At 32.2% G+C, this 15,948-nt stretch overlaps 2 protein-coding genes across 4 annotated transcripts; both read right to left on the reverse strand.

The window, feature by feature from the left end:
• Positions 1-1,131: 1,131 nt before the first annotated feature.
• On the reverse strand, positions 1,132-2,867 carry LOC145594398 (F-box protein At2g05970-like). Its single transcript, XM_081650709.1, has 2 exons — positions 2,812-2,867; positions 1,132-2,452 (listed from the first exon to the last, which is right to left on the reverse strand). Exons 1-2 carry the CDS (start codon positions 2,865-2,867, stop codon positions 1,132-1,134), a joined length of 1,377 nt encoding a protein of 458 aa, XP_081506835.1.
• A 4,429-nt stretch (positions 2,868-7,296) lies between these two features.
• Positions 7,297-10,321, reverse strand: LOC145595662 (eukaryotic translation initiation factor 4E-1-like). 3 transcript variants are annotated; one of them, XR_014102985.1, is made up of 4 exons: positions 9,063-9,636; positions 8,485-8,650; positions 8,281-8,406; positions 7,297-7,428 (listed from the first exon to the last, which is right to left on the reverse strand). XR_014102985.1 is itself a non-coding variant. In XM_081652082.1 (4 exons), the coding sequence occupies exons 1-3, from the start codon at positions 9,730-9,732 to the stop codon at positions 8,378-8,380; spliced, it is 249 nt and encodes an 82-aa protein (XP_081508208.1). In that variant the 5' UTR covers positions 9,733-10,321; the 3' UTR covers positions 7,297-7,428; positions 8,281-8,377. The 3 variants fall into 3 exon arrangements, 2 of the variants coding, with proteins under 2 accessions (XP_081508208.1, XP_081508207.1); XM_081652082.1 differs by lacking the exon at positions 9,063-9,636 and adding an exon at positions 9,659-10,321 and having other exon boundaries at positions 8,505-8,650; XM_081652081.1 differs by lacking the exon at positions 9,063-9,636 and adding an exon at positions 9,659-10,070.
• Positions 10,322-15,948: the final 5,627 nt, after the last annotated feature.

The raw sequence follows: 15,948 nt of genomic DNA on the forward strand, positions 1-15,948 counted from the left end.
AGTAATATTTATCATCTAATTTGTTCACTTTTACTTGTTTTTTGTTTTCTATTTTAAAAGAAAAAAAAACAACTGAAAACACACAATGATGTCAAACAAGCCCTAAAAATTTTGAATTTTTTTTTTTATTTTTTTTTTTCACCTACATAAATTTGTAAAAAAAAATTGATATCCAAAACATAAAACTCCCTTTGATTTTTTGTGTGTTTTACCTGACTTATTAAGTAAAAATAATTTTAGTTCAGTAAAGATAAGTTCAGTTTAGTAAAATTAATTTCAGTCCAGTAAAAATAATTTCAGTTCAGTAAGAATAAGTGCAGTTCAGTAAAATTCAGTTCTCTTAACGAAGAATTATAATAGAAAATCAGTAAAAATAATTTCAGTTCAGCAAAAATAATTTCAGTTCAGCAAATTAAGGTGAAGAGAACGGAGCCTTACTCTTTTATTCATTTATTTTTTTTAAAATCAAATCCCATTGCTGATAGCCTTATATCATGCAGCTAATAGGCCCATAGCCATAGCCCAACAAATTTAAGATCGTGTGCAATTGAGATTTTGCATTAGCCAGGTACTAACTTCAATTCACTAAGATATTACACTTTTTAATTCTTTTACAAGCGGTTATGGAGCTAGCCACACACAAGACGGACGGTAAAAAATAATAGCTTGGAAATGTTTTAATGACAGTTTAGAGTTGTCGGTGGTACCGATAGTAGCCGTCGGTGACTTCGATACTCCGACAAGCAGAGGCCGTTTTAAGTACATTTTAAGTAACTTTTCTTTACAAAATCATACTCCGTAATTGAAAAAATAAAAGCTCTTTTAAGTACGTTTCTTTACATATTATAAGCTAATCACACGAACTACATAAATAAATTGGGGAAACGCTCACATTGCATAAACTAGTCAATGTCAATGTAAGACATGTTAGCATAAATTAGTAGTTTTGAAGTCTAAACTCCTGTCAAAAGGGAAAATTCAATTCAATAATATTCAGGTCAGAATTAATATTTACACTCAAGAACATTGATACCATCCAAACAAAATCCAGCAAATAATTACAACAATAAAATACAGCAAATCTAAATTAATGATTGTAGATATATAAAAGTAACAAGAAAAAGAAGAGATTTAGATTGCTGGACGAAACCACATGGGACAACAATAGGAAGAGCGTAAGTGGGTGTTATTCTCCAGCTTCAATGGCCGGATGATATTGTCACCCATTTGAAAAACACCAATGTCATGTCCCGCAAGTTTATCTTTGGTGGCACTGGAACCGAACGGGTAAGTATCTGTAAAGTATATGCTATTGCGTTGGCATCCCGTCTCACTTGCACGAACAGACATAGTTGCATTGTTACCCACAAATAGAGCAACATCTTGCAAATCTTTCAACTCTTCCCAACTCCTGTCATCAAACTGAAACTTGTAAACCTTAAAATTAACCGTCTTGTAATGATTAATATCATGTTCATCTTCTCTGACCTTTTCTTCAGCGTTTATTTCCGTGTCAAATTTCCTCAATACCAAGAGAAGATCCTGACCAGAATTAACTATGTAGGTAGAGTGATCGAAAAAATTAAGATGTGAATCTGTATGTAGAAATACAGATTGTATATACGGTACGTAACATCCGTACCAACTTAATGCCAGAGGTTTCTTATTCTGAACATCATCAAGGTTTACCAGTGCAATATTGCCACTCTCATCCACGAATACAAGTCCATCGGTACCAAGATTATCCCTACGGTATAATACATCCATAACCCTCCGGAAACCTTCCTGTTTTGGAATTATAATTGGTATCCACCGTGTGTCCCCGGGCTTGGCAATTGCAGCTCTAAGATAGCAATCATATATAAGTACCACCAATAAAGTATCACCTGACACCTTAAGTACAATTGCCCTGTCTATGAAACATGCACGAAGGAATTCAGCAGAATTATCCCAAAGGAAGGGGATTGTACGACGACTAGGGAGATCGAGGCGATCCTTGGTAAGAGGATTGAACAAGTAGATGTTATCATCAATCCCATGAGTTAGTATCCAACCATGAGATGATCCCCAACAATTCCTTCCATATCCTAGATCACACTCGACATTGTAACACCTAACTTTCTCCTGCGTTAAATCCAACAAGCCTTGAGTAGTATTAATATCATCAAACTTGTCTTCAACACTCTCTGCTTCAATCACATTCTCTAAACAATCAGGTTCTAGATAACATATCCATTCATGCTCGGTGATATCCTGGTTGTCATCAGTTAACATAAGCCACGGCATTTGACAATCCCACTTCTGCTTCAAATTGACTAATTCAGAAGCTTTGCGCCACGAACGACACACACCGGAAAAGGCTAGACCGTCCACGAATGATACTATGTGTTTATCGAGTATATTAACCACCAAACGGCAGGTCTGCCAGTTAACCTCCATCTTAACTTTTTTCCTGAAAAAAAAAAAAAACAAAACACATCAATAACAGCAAACATCCATCTTAAATAAGCCAGCCACATCATAAACTTCACTAACAATTAGAGGATGTACTAATTATATCAACAATAACAATCATCCAAATTTAATTTACGAGATAGAAACGATTTTGCAGGAAAAAAAAAACACCAAGAATTAACCAAATAATCAATGAATAATCAACCTATCCAAAGATTCAAACAACAATTTAGATCCAACATAAAAACTACCGACCCCAACATCACAAAATTAATCATCCTATAAAATTAAAAAATTAAAAAAATTAAAAAAAAAAACATAATTGAAAGCTCAATCAAAATTTATGAAAAAACAAACCTGGGATTGAAGATTGTCTCCTCACGAATACGCTTACAGATCAGATTAGATGGCATGATTAATAAGGAAGATAAAGTGAACAAATTTAATTTGGTTTTTGTTTGTTTGATTTATAAGGAAGATAAAGTGAAAAACCAAACTCAAAAAAATAATGATGTTATTTTCACTTCTGAGTTTCCAATGTCTCAAACTTCCCAACTCTGACTATTTATTAAAAAAAAAATCCATACGCGTTTTATTGTAAATTAGGAAGTAAATTTTTTTGTGTTCGAAAATAGGAAATAAATTATTTAAACAGATATTAGGAAATAAATCCTTTTAACAAAAATTAGGAAACAAATCCTTTTAGAAAGATATTGGAATAAATCCTTTTAAATTTTTTTTAAAGAAAGTTAATACAGAAATTAGGAAATAATTTCTTTTTAACTAATTTTTGTTGGATTATGAGCTTAGAAGTGTATGTACTCCACATCTATATTAAAAATAAAAAAAATAAATTAAGCAAATTTTTTAAAAAAAATAAATACTACGTACATAATTATCTACATCTAAGAACTTAGAGGTTTATTTGAACTCAATAGCATGACCAGTGGCCCTATAGAAGGCCCCATTAGTATTCTCTTATATATCTCTCATTCTATTCTACATCATTATAATTTTATCGATATGGTATAAGTTGTGTAACATCATCTTTTTTTAAGGTTAAAAGGACACTACTGAACTGACACTTCACATAGGTTTAATCAGCTCAGCTCCGCAGGTTATCGCTTTAAAAGTAGAGGGGGGAAATAAGGGAATCCCTCTACTCCCAACTTCCCAAGCATTTTGCAGATTGGTGGGGTTCGAACTCGTGACCTCAAAATCACAAGGTGAGTTCCCCAACTTCACCAAGCTTTGCTTGGTATATTATTATTATTATGGTTTTGTACAATTATAGTATATTAGTATCATACACATATATATAGAATATACCATCAACATTCTAGTATACATGATATTTTATTACCGTCTTTTGTCAAAAAAAAAAAAAAAAGATATTTTATTACCAACAACCTTAATATTTTATTACTTATACATTTGGCTCTTAAGTACTCCCTCCGTGTTTTTTTAAGTGACACAGTTTTACCGGCATAAAGTTTTAGGAGATTTTATTGATTTTAATAAAATAAGATGTTAGTGGGGTAGGTTGGAGGAATGAGAAATGATAAAGTAAAAGAATGTGAGAGGAAGTAGGGACCATGAAAGAAGTGAGAAATAATAAAGTAAGAAATAGTGGGGTGAATATATATTATTAAAATGTAAGGAATTTCTAAAAGAGGAAGTGTGTCACTTAAAAAAAAACACAGCCGGAAATGAAAAGTGTGTCACTTAAAAACACAGTAGGGAGTACTTAAGAGCCAAGGATTGTTATATAGCTAAGATTAATGCTCAATGACAAGTTTACTAGAAATGACAGCAACTAGCATTTTTTGAGTTAAGCGCAGTTTTTTTTTTATCCTATGTAAACGTTTGCAAAGTACAGTCCTTACAAGTTTCCCACAGAATGGGCGTGCTACAGCATACTGCATACATCTGACGTGTAGCAATGGTGATACCCCAAGGGGTGGCAACTAAGCAATCCCTAACCCGACCCAAAGTTACTGAGAGAAACCCAAACTTGAACCGAATTAAATCCGGATTCGGCCAAATTTCATATTTCGTAATAATATTACGTTTTACACTATTTTTGATAGTTTCTATGCAAACTCAAAATCGATCCAAAATCTGACCCCAAACCTGACCTGATGATGACCTGAATTACCACCCCACTATCTTGAAAACATGAGCTTACCCTTATCCCCCTCCTCTTTTCTCTTCTATTTTTCCATATTTTCCAAGTCTTTTCCTACGTATTAACCCCCCTATTGATTGACTAAATAAGACAGGACATAGAGCTTCTGATAGGAAAATTGCGGTGAAATTATTCAGACGACAAAACACACAAGCACAACTTTCTTGAAAATCTACTTCCATTTCGATTATTCCGCAAGACAAGCAAATTTTGCTACAAGAAGCTCTAGCCAATCATACAATTTTTGCCACTTTCTAAGACATAAAAACACTACAATATCTCAGAGAAGGATAAATTCCTACATCCAACCAAGTGAGCAGCATTTTTGCTAGTTAGGAGAAATATGTAAAATCGGGTAGAATCATAAATCGAATCGTATGACATGCATAAATTGTAAGATTAAAAGATTTAGATCGGGATTTTAATAACAATGATTTCAAAATTGAAAGCTCAATCAAAATTTATGAAAAAACAAACCTAGGATTGAAGATTGCCTCCTCACGAATACGCTTACAGATCAGATTAGATGGCATGATTAATAAGGAAGATAAAGTGAAGAAATTTAATTTGGCTTTTGTTTGTTTTATTAATAAGGAAGATAAAGTGAAAAACCGAACTCAAAAAAAAAGTTATCGGTGTTGTCTTGAACTCTGGACTTCTGAGTTTCCAATGTCTCAAACTTCCCAACTCTGACTATTTATTTTTAAAAAAAAAAATTGTGACCTTCAAGCGTATTTACGCGTTTCATTGTAAATTAGGAGATAAATTATTGTGTTCGAAAATAGGAAATAAATTATTTTAAGAGATATTAGGAAATAAATCCTTTTTTCCTCAAAAAAAAAAAAAGGAAATAAATTCTTTTAACAGAAATTTGGAAATAAATTCTTTTTAACTAATTTTGGTTGGATTATGAAGCGTATGTGCATAAATTATTAAATTAAAATAATAAATAAATAAATTAAGAAAAGATAAATACATAAATGCACGGTTATCTACATTGAACAACTTAGAGATATATTTTTTTTTTAAATAAATAAAATACAAATAAAAAGTTAGTGATACACGGACTTTTACCTTGATGATGTTTAGAAAAAAGTAACCTCTCCCTCTAGTGTACAAGAGATATGCAAGAGGATAAACGTAGTACTGTAGTACTGTACTAGTAGTGATATGGTGGATATCTATTTTCAATTAACATATAAGAGGATAAAATAGTGTTGTATGTTCACATTTACTTAATTTCACTTTAGTTCAGTTCAACTCCTATCAGGGGGCTCGGCTCGGCTCGGCTCGGCAGGCCTTGAGTTTAGTTTAATTTAGTTCACTTCAATTAAGCTTCAATCACTTCAGTTCAGTTTAGCTACTAATTTCCCTCTCTCATAAAATATTCATTTCAGCTCAGCTCCAATCAGTTCAGTTCAATTGAACTATATTCAATTCAGCTCAGTTTAATAAATGAGAACAGACCTTAAGAGATTAAAAAAATAAATAAATAAATAAAACTTAGAGATATACACGGACTGCGGTAACAAGAGGATAAACGTATATTGTACTAGTAGTGATAGGATAACTAACAAAATTAATATACCCTTGCTAATTTCATTCTTATATGTTTTCTTTTAAGGGGTTAATATGTGCTTTCAATTATAGTTAGGGGCTTAGGGCTGATATGATGCGATGCAAGTCAAGCTCGAGTATCACTAAGCTTGACTCGAACTCATTAGGCTCGACTCGAGCTTGAACACTCAAGCTTTTTGAAAAAGCTCATTTTAGGAGCTTTTTCAATAAGCTTATTCATTAATTAATGTGAAATGACACTTTAAATGTAATACCTCGTATTTTCATACGTATCTTCCAAATTAATTAGTTAGGAATTATTTTATAAAAAGGGTATTTTAGTAAATTAATTATTTGGAGCCAAAATAATATTTGAATTTTGGCGCCAAAAGCATTTTGAAAACTAATCATTATTTTGGATAAGATTTATTATCCATTTATCTTATTTTAAAAACCGGATTATTTACATATTTCGGATATTTTAATTTAAGAGAAATAATAATTTATAAATTAATTATTATGGCCGAAAATTCCCATTTATTTAGCTAGGAAATTTGGATTTTCTATGTATAGAAAAAAATGAACTAATACTATCAAATCAAGGAGCCAAAAACTGAATAATAGACAAAGTTCCTTAAGTTCTGGAAAAAACAATGACTGATGCTACTAATGATTTCACCAACCGATATGTTCCTCATTCTAAGTTTGAGAATTTAATCACCGAAAAAAGTCCATATCCATCAAATATCCTACCATATATTCTACACTTCAATAACTTCGGTCCAAAATCTTTTATTCTAGTTGGACAACTAAATTAAGATTCAAGTTGCAAAGTAGGCTGAAAGTACATAATTAAACCGCAAAATATGTAGCGGTTACATTCCTGGAATGAACTAAGCTTACTAATGTCAGATATGTTAAATGTTCTATATTATCTAACAACGATAAGGAGCAAGGAAAACAGCAAGGGACTAATCTTACAAACAGCCATATTACCCAGAATAAAAGGATAACAATAATTAAAACCAAACAAATTGCTGAAAGGAAATTAACCCCCCCCCCCCCCCCTCCCCAATCACTCAAAGAAAGTAAACCCACCTTGTAATGTGGACTGTACATGGCCACCAATTTTTGCATAACGTGATCTGGTAGCAGCATTAAAATCAGGAGTTACAGGTCCAGAATTTCCCCTTGATTGTCCGCCTTGAGAATGGTTAACCTTCTTGTAACTGATCATAATTGCAGGAAAAAAGAAAATTCAGTAACATAATACCCCCTTCAATGAATCAGTTCTCGCAAATTAGAGAGAAACAAATTACGTAGTATCTTTCCATTCCCTCAACACAATCATTCTCCTTATTCTTTAAATATTCTCGTATACATTCATTTATTGTGCTGTTAAAAATAAAAAATTCTAATCAACCCATCAATTTCTCACAAGACAAAAGCAAAAGCTAAAATCAGTGCCATTTCCGAAAAATAACAAAACACATTTAATATGGCTATAAATTCATTAATTCCCAAATACAAAAGAAAATTCAATCATCAATATATCTCCATTCCCTCTGAATATCTCTATTTCTCTAAAAAAAAAAATCTTTTAGCTTGATATTCTCTCAAGTAAGTCTAACTATGCTATGACAAACCCAAATCCTAATCGATACATCGGTATTTCACAAGTGCCACAATAAATAATAACATAAATGATAAAAACACCCTTCAAGAAGATTATCAATCAATCCATTCTCTCAAAATAAGTAAAAATTCAAACATCAATCATCCTCCAACCCCCAAAAATACTCTCTTTTTTGTTATAACCTCACACTTTCTCATGAATGTTGTCTTGATTAATATGCTATGACAATCACCAAATCACAATCTGTATAGAACTAAGGAGCCATCTTTAATGCCAATTTAAAAAGATCAAACTCTTAATGTACAACAATCAGAATTATGGCATGGTAAAAGGGAATTTTATGTTTTTTCAAAAAGTATAGAACGAACATTTAAGCCAGCACAGGTGTTTGTGAAAATAAAGAGAGTCTAAGGAAAATATATGTGCGGCCATAGCCTAGACATACCTGAGCAAATTCATTGGCAGCATTCTTGGTCCTTATGGATATTTTTTCTTGCCTAGCCCTAACATCGACAACTGCTCCACACATCTCATCTCCATGATCAAACTACTCCCCTATGATCGCCAACAGCTGGAAATCAATCACCTAGGTCAGAGGCAATATAGAAATATGCATTTAAAAAAACTGTAACATGATCTCAAAGTATACCGTGTAGAACCAAGATGTACCAGATTTTCCTTTTTGGAAGGTAACTGTCCACTTGCCTCCATTAGGACAGATTGGATCCTCCCATTTAGGCTTAATCTTATTCTTGAAACAGTGAAAATCTGCCCCTACAGCCAATTTGTTTGGATGGCGCATGTTGTTGTGAAGGCTGAAATGGAAAAAAAAGTTAGCGAAATAACATTCAGGATATATCTTAATAATATAATTAGAAAGAACAAAACTTTAAAGTCTACAACATGTTCAAGTTGTTGCTAACTCTTGTTTTCATACTAAGAAAAAATTTCAAACTAAAGTTCAGATTTCTCAAGTATCATTCCAATATGCCACATGCTGAGAGTAAAGACATAAGACAATTCTTTATAACCTACGACATGAACCACTTCGCAATTTTACACTATTAAACTCTATCACTTCATCCACCCCTGTATTTTAAGGCATGAGTTGGCGCACTTTGATGAGCAAAAAGTAATATTGGGACATCAATAACATGGATATCAGAAATGTAATATTCATCAACAACCAAAATTCAATGAATAATTTCTCAAGTAGTGTCACTTAACCAATAGACCTATGATATTGTTCTTGCAAGCAAATCCAATAACCCGGTATTCCGGTAATACGGTTCTTCCAATATCCGAAACGAATGCTCCAATCTATATGAAAGAGCTAAATCCTTCTCTTCCCCCTAAATATTATCATCAACAATATACCAAATGACAGTTGAAAAATTGACGATATTAGACTATTATATCCATAAATATCACAAGAAACCCTCACTAATCCTATCAAATGCCTCAGAAAAATCAAGTTGTTCACATAAACCATTAACCCTGATTCACAAATTCCACATTCCCATTTCTCAATCCAAGCATAATGATCAACATTTAGCTACGCTAATCAAGAAACTAACGCAAGAAATCAAACTAAACAAAATCACACAAGAAAACCTTAGTCACCCACATAACATTTCTCCAAGAAAACGAACTCAAAACCCTAATTCAATCACCCACATCACAAAAAGATTCAAACAAACCAAATTCAAAAAATTCACAATCAAATTAATATAAAAAACTAAGATAAAAAGAGAAACTTCCAGAATTCTTCAACAGTAGAGAAAGTGTAAATGGGTCGAATGAGTTAATAATAAGTTAATCACCTTCCCAACTCGCATTGAAACAAGAGGAACACAAAAACACCTCGCAACTTCAGATGTTTCAAAGTGATGTTCATTCAATAGACAGAATCAAAACCTAAAAATTAGAATTCAAATACGAAATTCAATTTCAGCAAACATTAGAAATTGTTCTCCCTATCACTCTGTTGAACTTCAATTTCAAGTCCAAAAGAATCACCTGGTTGAGATGAGAGAGAAGAATCAAACCCCACAATATCCCGATTAATAACACACCAAAAAAAAAAGAACAATCAACAAAAAATCAAAATAAGAAAAATAACAAAATAAAAAAGAGAGTGAAATTAGGGCTGTTCACATTTACTTAATTTCAGTTCAGTTTAGTTCAGTTCAGCTTCAATTACGTAGTAGTTCAGTTCAGTTCCAATCAGTTCAGTTCAGTTCAGCTCTTAATTTCACTCTCACATAAAATATTCATTTCAGCTTAATTCAGTTCAGTTCAGTTCAGTTCCAATCAGTTCAGTTCAGTTCAGTTCAATTCAGTTCAGTTCAGCTCAGTTCAATATATGAACAGGCCCTTAATTTTAGTTCAGTTCAGTTTAGTTCAGCTCCAATCAGTTCAGTTCAGTTCAGTTCCAATCAGATCAGTCCAGTTCAGTTCAGCTCTTAATTTCCCTCTCACATAAAATATTCATTTCAGCTCAATTCAGTTCAGTTCAGTTCAGTTCCAATCAGTTCAGTTCAGTTCAGCTCCAATCAGTTCAGTTCAGCTCAATTCAGTAAATATGAACAGGCCCTTAGTGTTAGTGAAACAAAAAATGCAATGCAGTTTAAAGTGAAAAATACAAGAGAGTTTTTTATTTTAAAAAAAAATGAAGAAAGAGAAAAGGTGGAAGGTTAAGAAAATTGGCGAAAATATCCAACAGGCAAAAAAAAATCCAACCAAGAAATCAAAACCATGAGCCAAGAGAGTTTCCTAAAAAATAAAAAATAAATAAAAAAAAAAAAAAAAAGAAAAAAAGAAAAAAAAAAAGGTAGGCATAGCATAATGAAGGCAAGAAAGAAGTTTCCCGTAAAAAACGAAGGCATAATGAATCGGAAGGAGGAAATTGCTGAGAAGACATCAATTAGTACTCCTTTTACACAATATGTTTCAGTTTTTTTTTTTTTTAAGTATGTTTGAGTTATTTTGCGTACACTTTATGTTTTTTTGCGTAAATATTGTGTTATTTTGTTACAATAATATGTTATTTATTTCAACTTCAACTCATGCTATTTTTAATTTACATAAAATAACAAGTACTTATTTAAAAATAACATGTATATAAATTGAAATTATAATTTCACATCAAAATAATATTAACAGCGTTAAGTTTTAAGAGAATCGAACACTTCAAGAGGTACTAAATTTCTGGACATGAACACATTTGAGCCCTTAAATAGCTTCAAATCAATTGATTTATTAGAAACCCAGAAAATTGGAAGAAGAAAAGAGGAGAGAGAAAGTGTCTTTGATTTAGAGTTGGAGTAGTGAGAGGAAGAGAGAGTGAGTGAGAGTTAGAGGTTGATTTTTGGAAAATTAGAAGAAGAAAGGAAGAGAAAGTATGTGATTTTGAGTTGGAGTAGCTGAGAGAGGGTGATAGAGAGTGAGTGTGGGAGGAAGATGACTGTGGAAAAGGGTGAAACAACATACTCCCTCCACGTTTTTTAAGTGACACAGTTTGACCGACGCGTAGTTTTAAAAGATTTTATTGACTTTAATAAAATAAGATGTTAGTGGGGTAGGTAGGAGGAGTGAGAAATGATAAAGTAAAAGAATGTGAGAGGAAGTAATTAAAGACCATGAAAGGAGTGAGAAATGATAAAGTAAGAGATAGTGGGGTGAAGATATAATATTAAAATGTAAGGAATTTCTAAAAGAGGAAGTGTGTCACTTAAAAAAACGATCAGTTAAGGAAAGTGTGTCACTTAAAAAAACACGGAGGGAGTACATTTATGTAAAAATAACATATATATAAATTGAAGGAAAATTTGATTTAAATAATCCAACATTTAGCGTATTTATTTTTAATAATCCAACCTTTTGATTATTATACAATAATCCAAGCTTTGGGGGGTGTTCTATTTTATTAGGCCAAACAGGTCACTTACCCTATAATAATAGGTCACCTGCCACGTGTTGCACTATTATTTGTCCAGATATATAAATGGATCAAATTATGGAGATAATTAAGTTCGTACTTTTGAGTCGTCGTTTTACCATAGCTAGAGGTACTAACGATCTTTGGACTAGTAAAATAGGCCAAAGCCCAATCGGACGGATCCTATAAGGTCACACAAAGGGGCTAGATCGAGCATTAGAGGACATCATGGGCCTCATCACTCTAGGTGGCCGGCCATATGGGGATTAAGATGTGGTTTTGGGCTTCGTGCCCTGGTCTAATTATAATGAGATTATAAATAGACTAGGTGTCTAGTTTTGCAAGTACAGAAAAGAAGCAATTAACTGATAAGTGTGATCAAACCGTAATTAGCAAACACGAAACCCAAACCCTCTCATAGTCCTCTCTCTCACACGGCTCTCTATCTCCTCCTCCTAGGCGCCGGTGGTGTGTCGTGGTGGTGGTTCGTGCGGTGGTCGGTTGTCCATAAAGGTGGTGATCGTGGTTTTCCTCAATCACTCGACCATCTAGTATTGGTGGACGGCTCGTTCGAATCTCGTGGACTAAGTAAAGGAGCAACGCTTGGGGCTCTATTCTCTCCCTGATTTGCCTGTCAAATAACTTCGTGGAATTCACGCGTCATAGGTATGATTATGTGTCTTGTGTGTTATGCATGTGATTCTTGGGATTGGTACTTGATTGAATATGATTCATGTTAATTCCGCTGCGTAGTACCTATAAACTCCTACAATTACTACACCAAAATGAGTAGGGAAATGTAGGGAATCCACTATTGCTAAAATGTTGCGCTACTCCCGTAAGGAACAGTAAATGTGTTACTTTGACTAGCTTTAACGATTTAGGGTCTATTTTCTTCACCTTATTTTCAGTTTAGTTCTAATAAGTTTAGTTTCAGTTCTTAATTTCCCTCTCTCATAAAATATTCAGTTCAACTCCAATAAGTTTAGTTCAGTTCATCTCAGCTCAATTCAATCAATTAGAACAGGCCCTGTGGGGTCTTGATTGTTAGATTCATCTCGACTTATATAATTTTAATATCTAAGGTTTATAATTTTTACATATTGGTAACTAATGATATTAACAATTGAAAACATGCATCGACAAGCGTAGAAAGAGAAGTGTTGCAACTATAAAAAAAAAAACAAAGGAAGTATATATTTTCTCCTAGCAACCCCAGCAGGCCACCTTATCCTTTACAACTAGTTACCATTCACGTGACAATTTCCAATTGGTCAATGTTTTATTTTTTTTTTAAAAAAATATTCTGAAAAATAAAATAAAAAATAAAAACTTCTACATCCTATTTAGGGGTAGGGAGATGCAGGTAATCTATCATATTATGGTACCATGTAAAAAGGATTTGTAGAAAAGTTAAATATTATATCATATCATATATAATAATTAATTATTAATATATAGAGGTAAACTTTTAACCAGGTTACAAAAAAAGTTAGTTTAGAATTATATTTGGATAGAATTTTAGGATAAAATTGTTAGTATTAAATTTTTATTTTCGATAAAATACCAATATTTCAGATGCATAAATTGAATTATAATATTATTAAAAAAAATTATAATTCTAAAAAACTATCATATAAATTTATTTTTTATATCATAATATTTTGTATATGAAATAAACTATACTGTCATTTGAATTATAACTTTCTATTCAATAAATTTAAAAGGTTCTCTTATTGACATCTACCTTTAATCCTTTGTATTATATGTCAGTTCATAAGTTAATGTCATCTTGATATATATGTAGTCCATTTTATAAACTGAAATCATCTTAAAATATATATTGTCAATAAAACTACACTAGTTTGCGGCCATTCATTGAAATTAAAAGATACTCTTACTAAGCTACCATTATTTCTCCCTCTGTTCTTATTTTTTTGTCCCATTAATCTATAAGATTTAATATAGTCATATATGTGAGATGTTGGATTCGTTTTTATAATTATGACTCCCTCCGTTTGTATTTGTTAGTCCCATATCCTATTTTAGGCGTTCAATTATATCTACCTGTATTGAATATATTCAATTTTAACTCCTTGTAAATTGAAGGTAGATTGGTTAATAAAATGTGAAAAAAAATAATTGATTGTGGATTGACGTCATGGCTTTAAGACTAAGGAAATTACTCACTTGAATTATGCAATTATGGCTGATGCTAAAAAAATAAAAAAAAAAACTTAAATAAGACAAAACTAATTATGAATTTTTTTTGTACTTTAATGTTAGATTCCAAAAATTCTTATTTTTTGTGATTGGTTCCATATAAAACTATCATATGAAGAATTGAAGACAGGGGGAATATATGATTATTATAGAAATAGAGATATATACATTTTCACACATGTCTTATAGATCGTGAAAGTCAAATGAAGCAAAAAGAAATAGTGACAAAGCTAGTACTATACTTCATTTTATAAATTAATCACACCTTAAAATATAAATATTGTCCTATATCCCAAACTATAGTCATTTGAACTATAGCCTCCGGTCATTCACAGGTTAGAAAGGTACTTCTATTACTCTATTAGCTACCCTTAAAGTTACTGTTATGGCACAGTTTATCAAATATTGTCAATTTAAACAATATATAGTCAATAAAATCAGTAATGTTGTCATTTGAACTTAGCTTTTAGCTACCCTTATATTTATATATTAATATATTTAATTTTTTTTTGGGTGAGAATATTAATATATATATAATATAATGCAATTTATCAATTATTGTCAACTTAATATAAAATATATGGCCACTAAAATCAATAATGTTGTCATTTGAATTATAGCTTTTAGCTTCCCTTATACTCCGTACTATGTAGTGTTGTTTTATCAATTACTGTCAACTTACAAAATATATTGTTCACTAAAATCAATTATGCTGTAAGTTGAACTGTATCTTTTATTTACCCTTATACGGAGTATTATATAATCCCTCCGGCCCCGAATGATAGTCACTTTTAAAGAAAAATTACAGGAATTAAGGAGAATTAAAGAAAGTACATTGAAAAGGTAAATTTACATTGGGTATGTAAAAAAGTAGAGAGAGAAAGTAATTAAAGTACATGGGAAAGTAAAATTCACATGGGAAAGTTAAATTTGCACAAATATTTATGCAAATGTTAGAGAATTTTGGTAAAAAAATAATATTAATGGTACTTGAAAAAAGCAAATGTGACTAACATTTTGGGTCACTAAAAATGGCAAAAGTGACTATCATTCGGGGCCGGAGGGAGTATATATATTGCAGTTTATCAATTACTGTCAACTTATGAAATATATGGTCACTAAAATCAGTATTGTTGTCATTTGAACTACATCTTTTAGCTACCCTTATACGGAGTACTATATATTGCAATTTATCAATTGTTTTCAACTTATAAAATATATAGTCACTAGAATCAGTAATGTTGTCATTTGAATAATAGCTTTCGGTTATTCATTGAAATTAGGCAAATTTGCCAAAAAAAACCTTTTAAATGCACCTTTTTGCGAAAAAAACCTTTTAAAAGCTTTATCGTTAATAAAAACCCGAACTTAAAAAATTTTTGTTCAAACAAACCTAGTATCACTAATTAACTCAATTAACCTCTAATCACTTCTAATTACTCTCTAACACTCACTTAACTATTAAATAATTATATTAATTTATAAATTTTAAAAAATAACAACCACCACCACTCTAACCACCAACCCAGCCACTCCCACCTTCCTTTCTCTCCCTTTCCCCTGGCAGCCACTCCCACCATCGGTGACCCAACTCCACTGCCGCCGACCCTCTTCCCTTTCCCTCTTACCACCTCAAAACGGCCTAACCCCCACTGGAGAAAAAAGGTGATTGGAGATAAAAGGGAGTTAACGACGGGGAAAAGAAAGAGAGGAATAGCAGAGTTGTGATGTTTTTGAAGATGATGCCATTGATGGATCAATCAATTGCGGAGGTGGTGGGTAGGTCATTTGTCAGGGGTTTAGGGAGGGGGAGGGTTGCGGTGGAGTTGGGTCGCTGGTGCCAGGGGAGAGGGGTGGCTGGGCTGGTGGTTAGATTGGTGGTGATATATTTTTTTTTAATTTATAAATGAATTTAATTATAAAATTGTTGAGGGCAGCCCAATAATGCAC

The sequence above is a fragment of the Chenopodium album genome, chromosome 19 (genome assembly GCF_948465745.1).
Source record: "Chenopodium album chromosome 19, dcCheAlbu1.1, whole genome shotgun sequence".
Lineage (NCBI taxonomy): Eukaryota > Viridiplantae > Streptophyta > Magnoliopsida > Caryophyllales > Amaranthaceae > Chenopodium > Chenopodium album.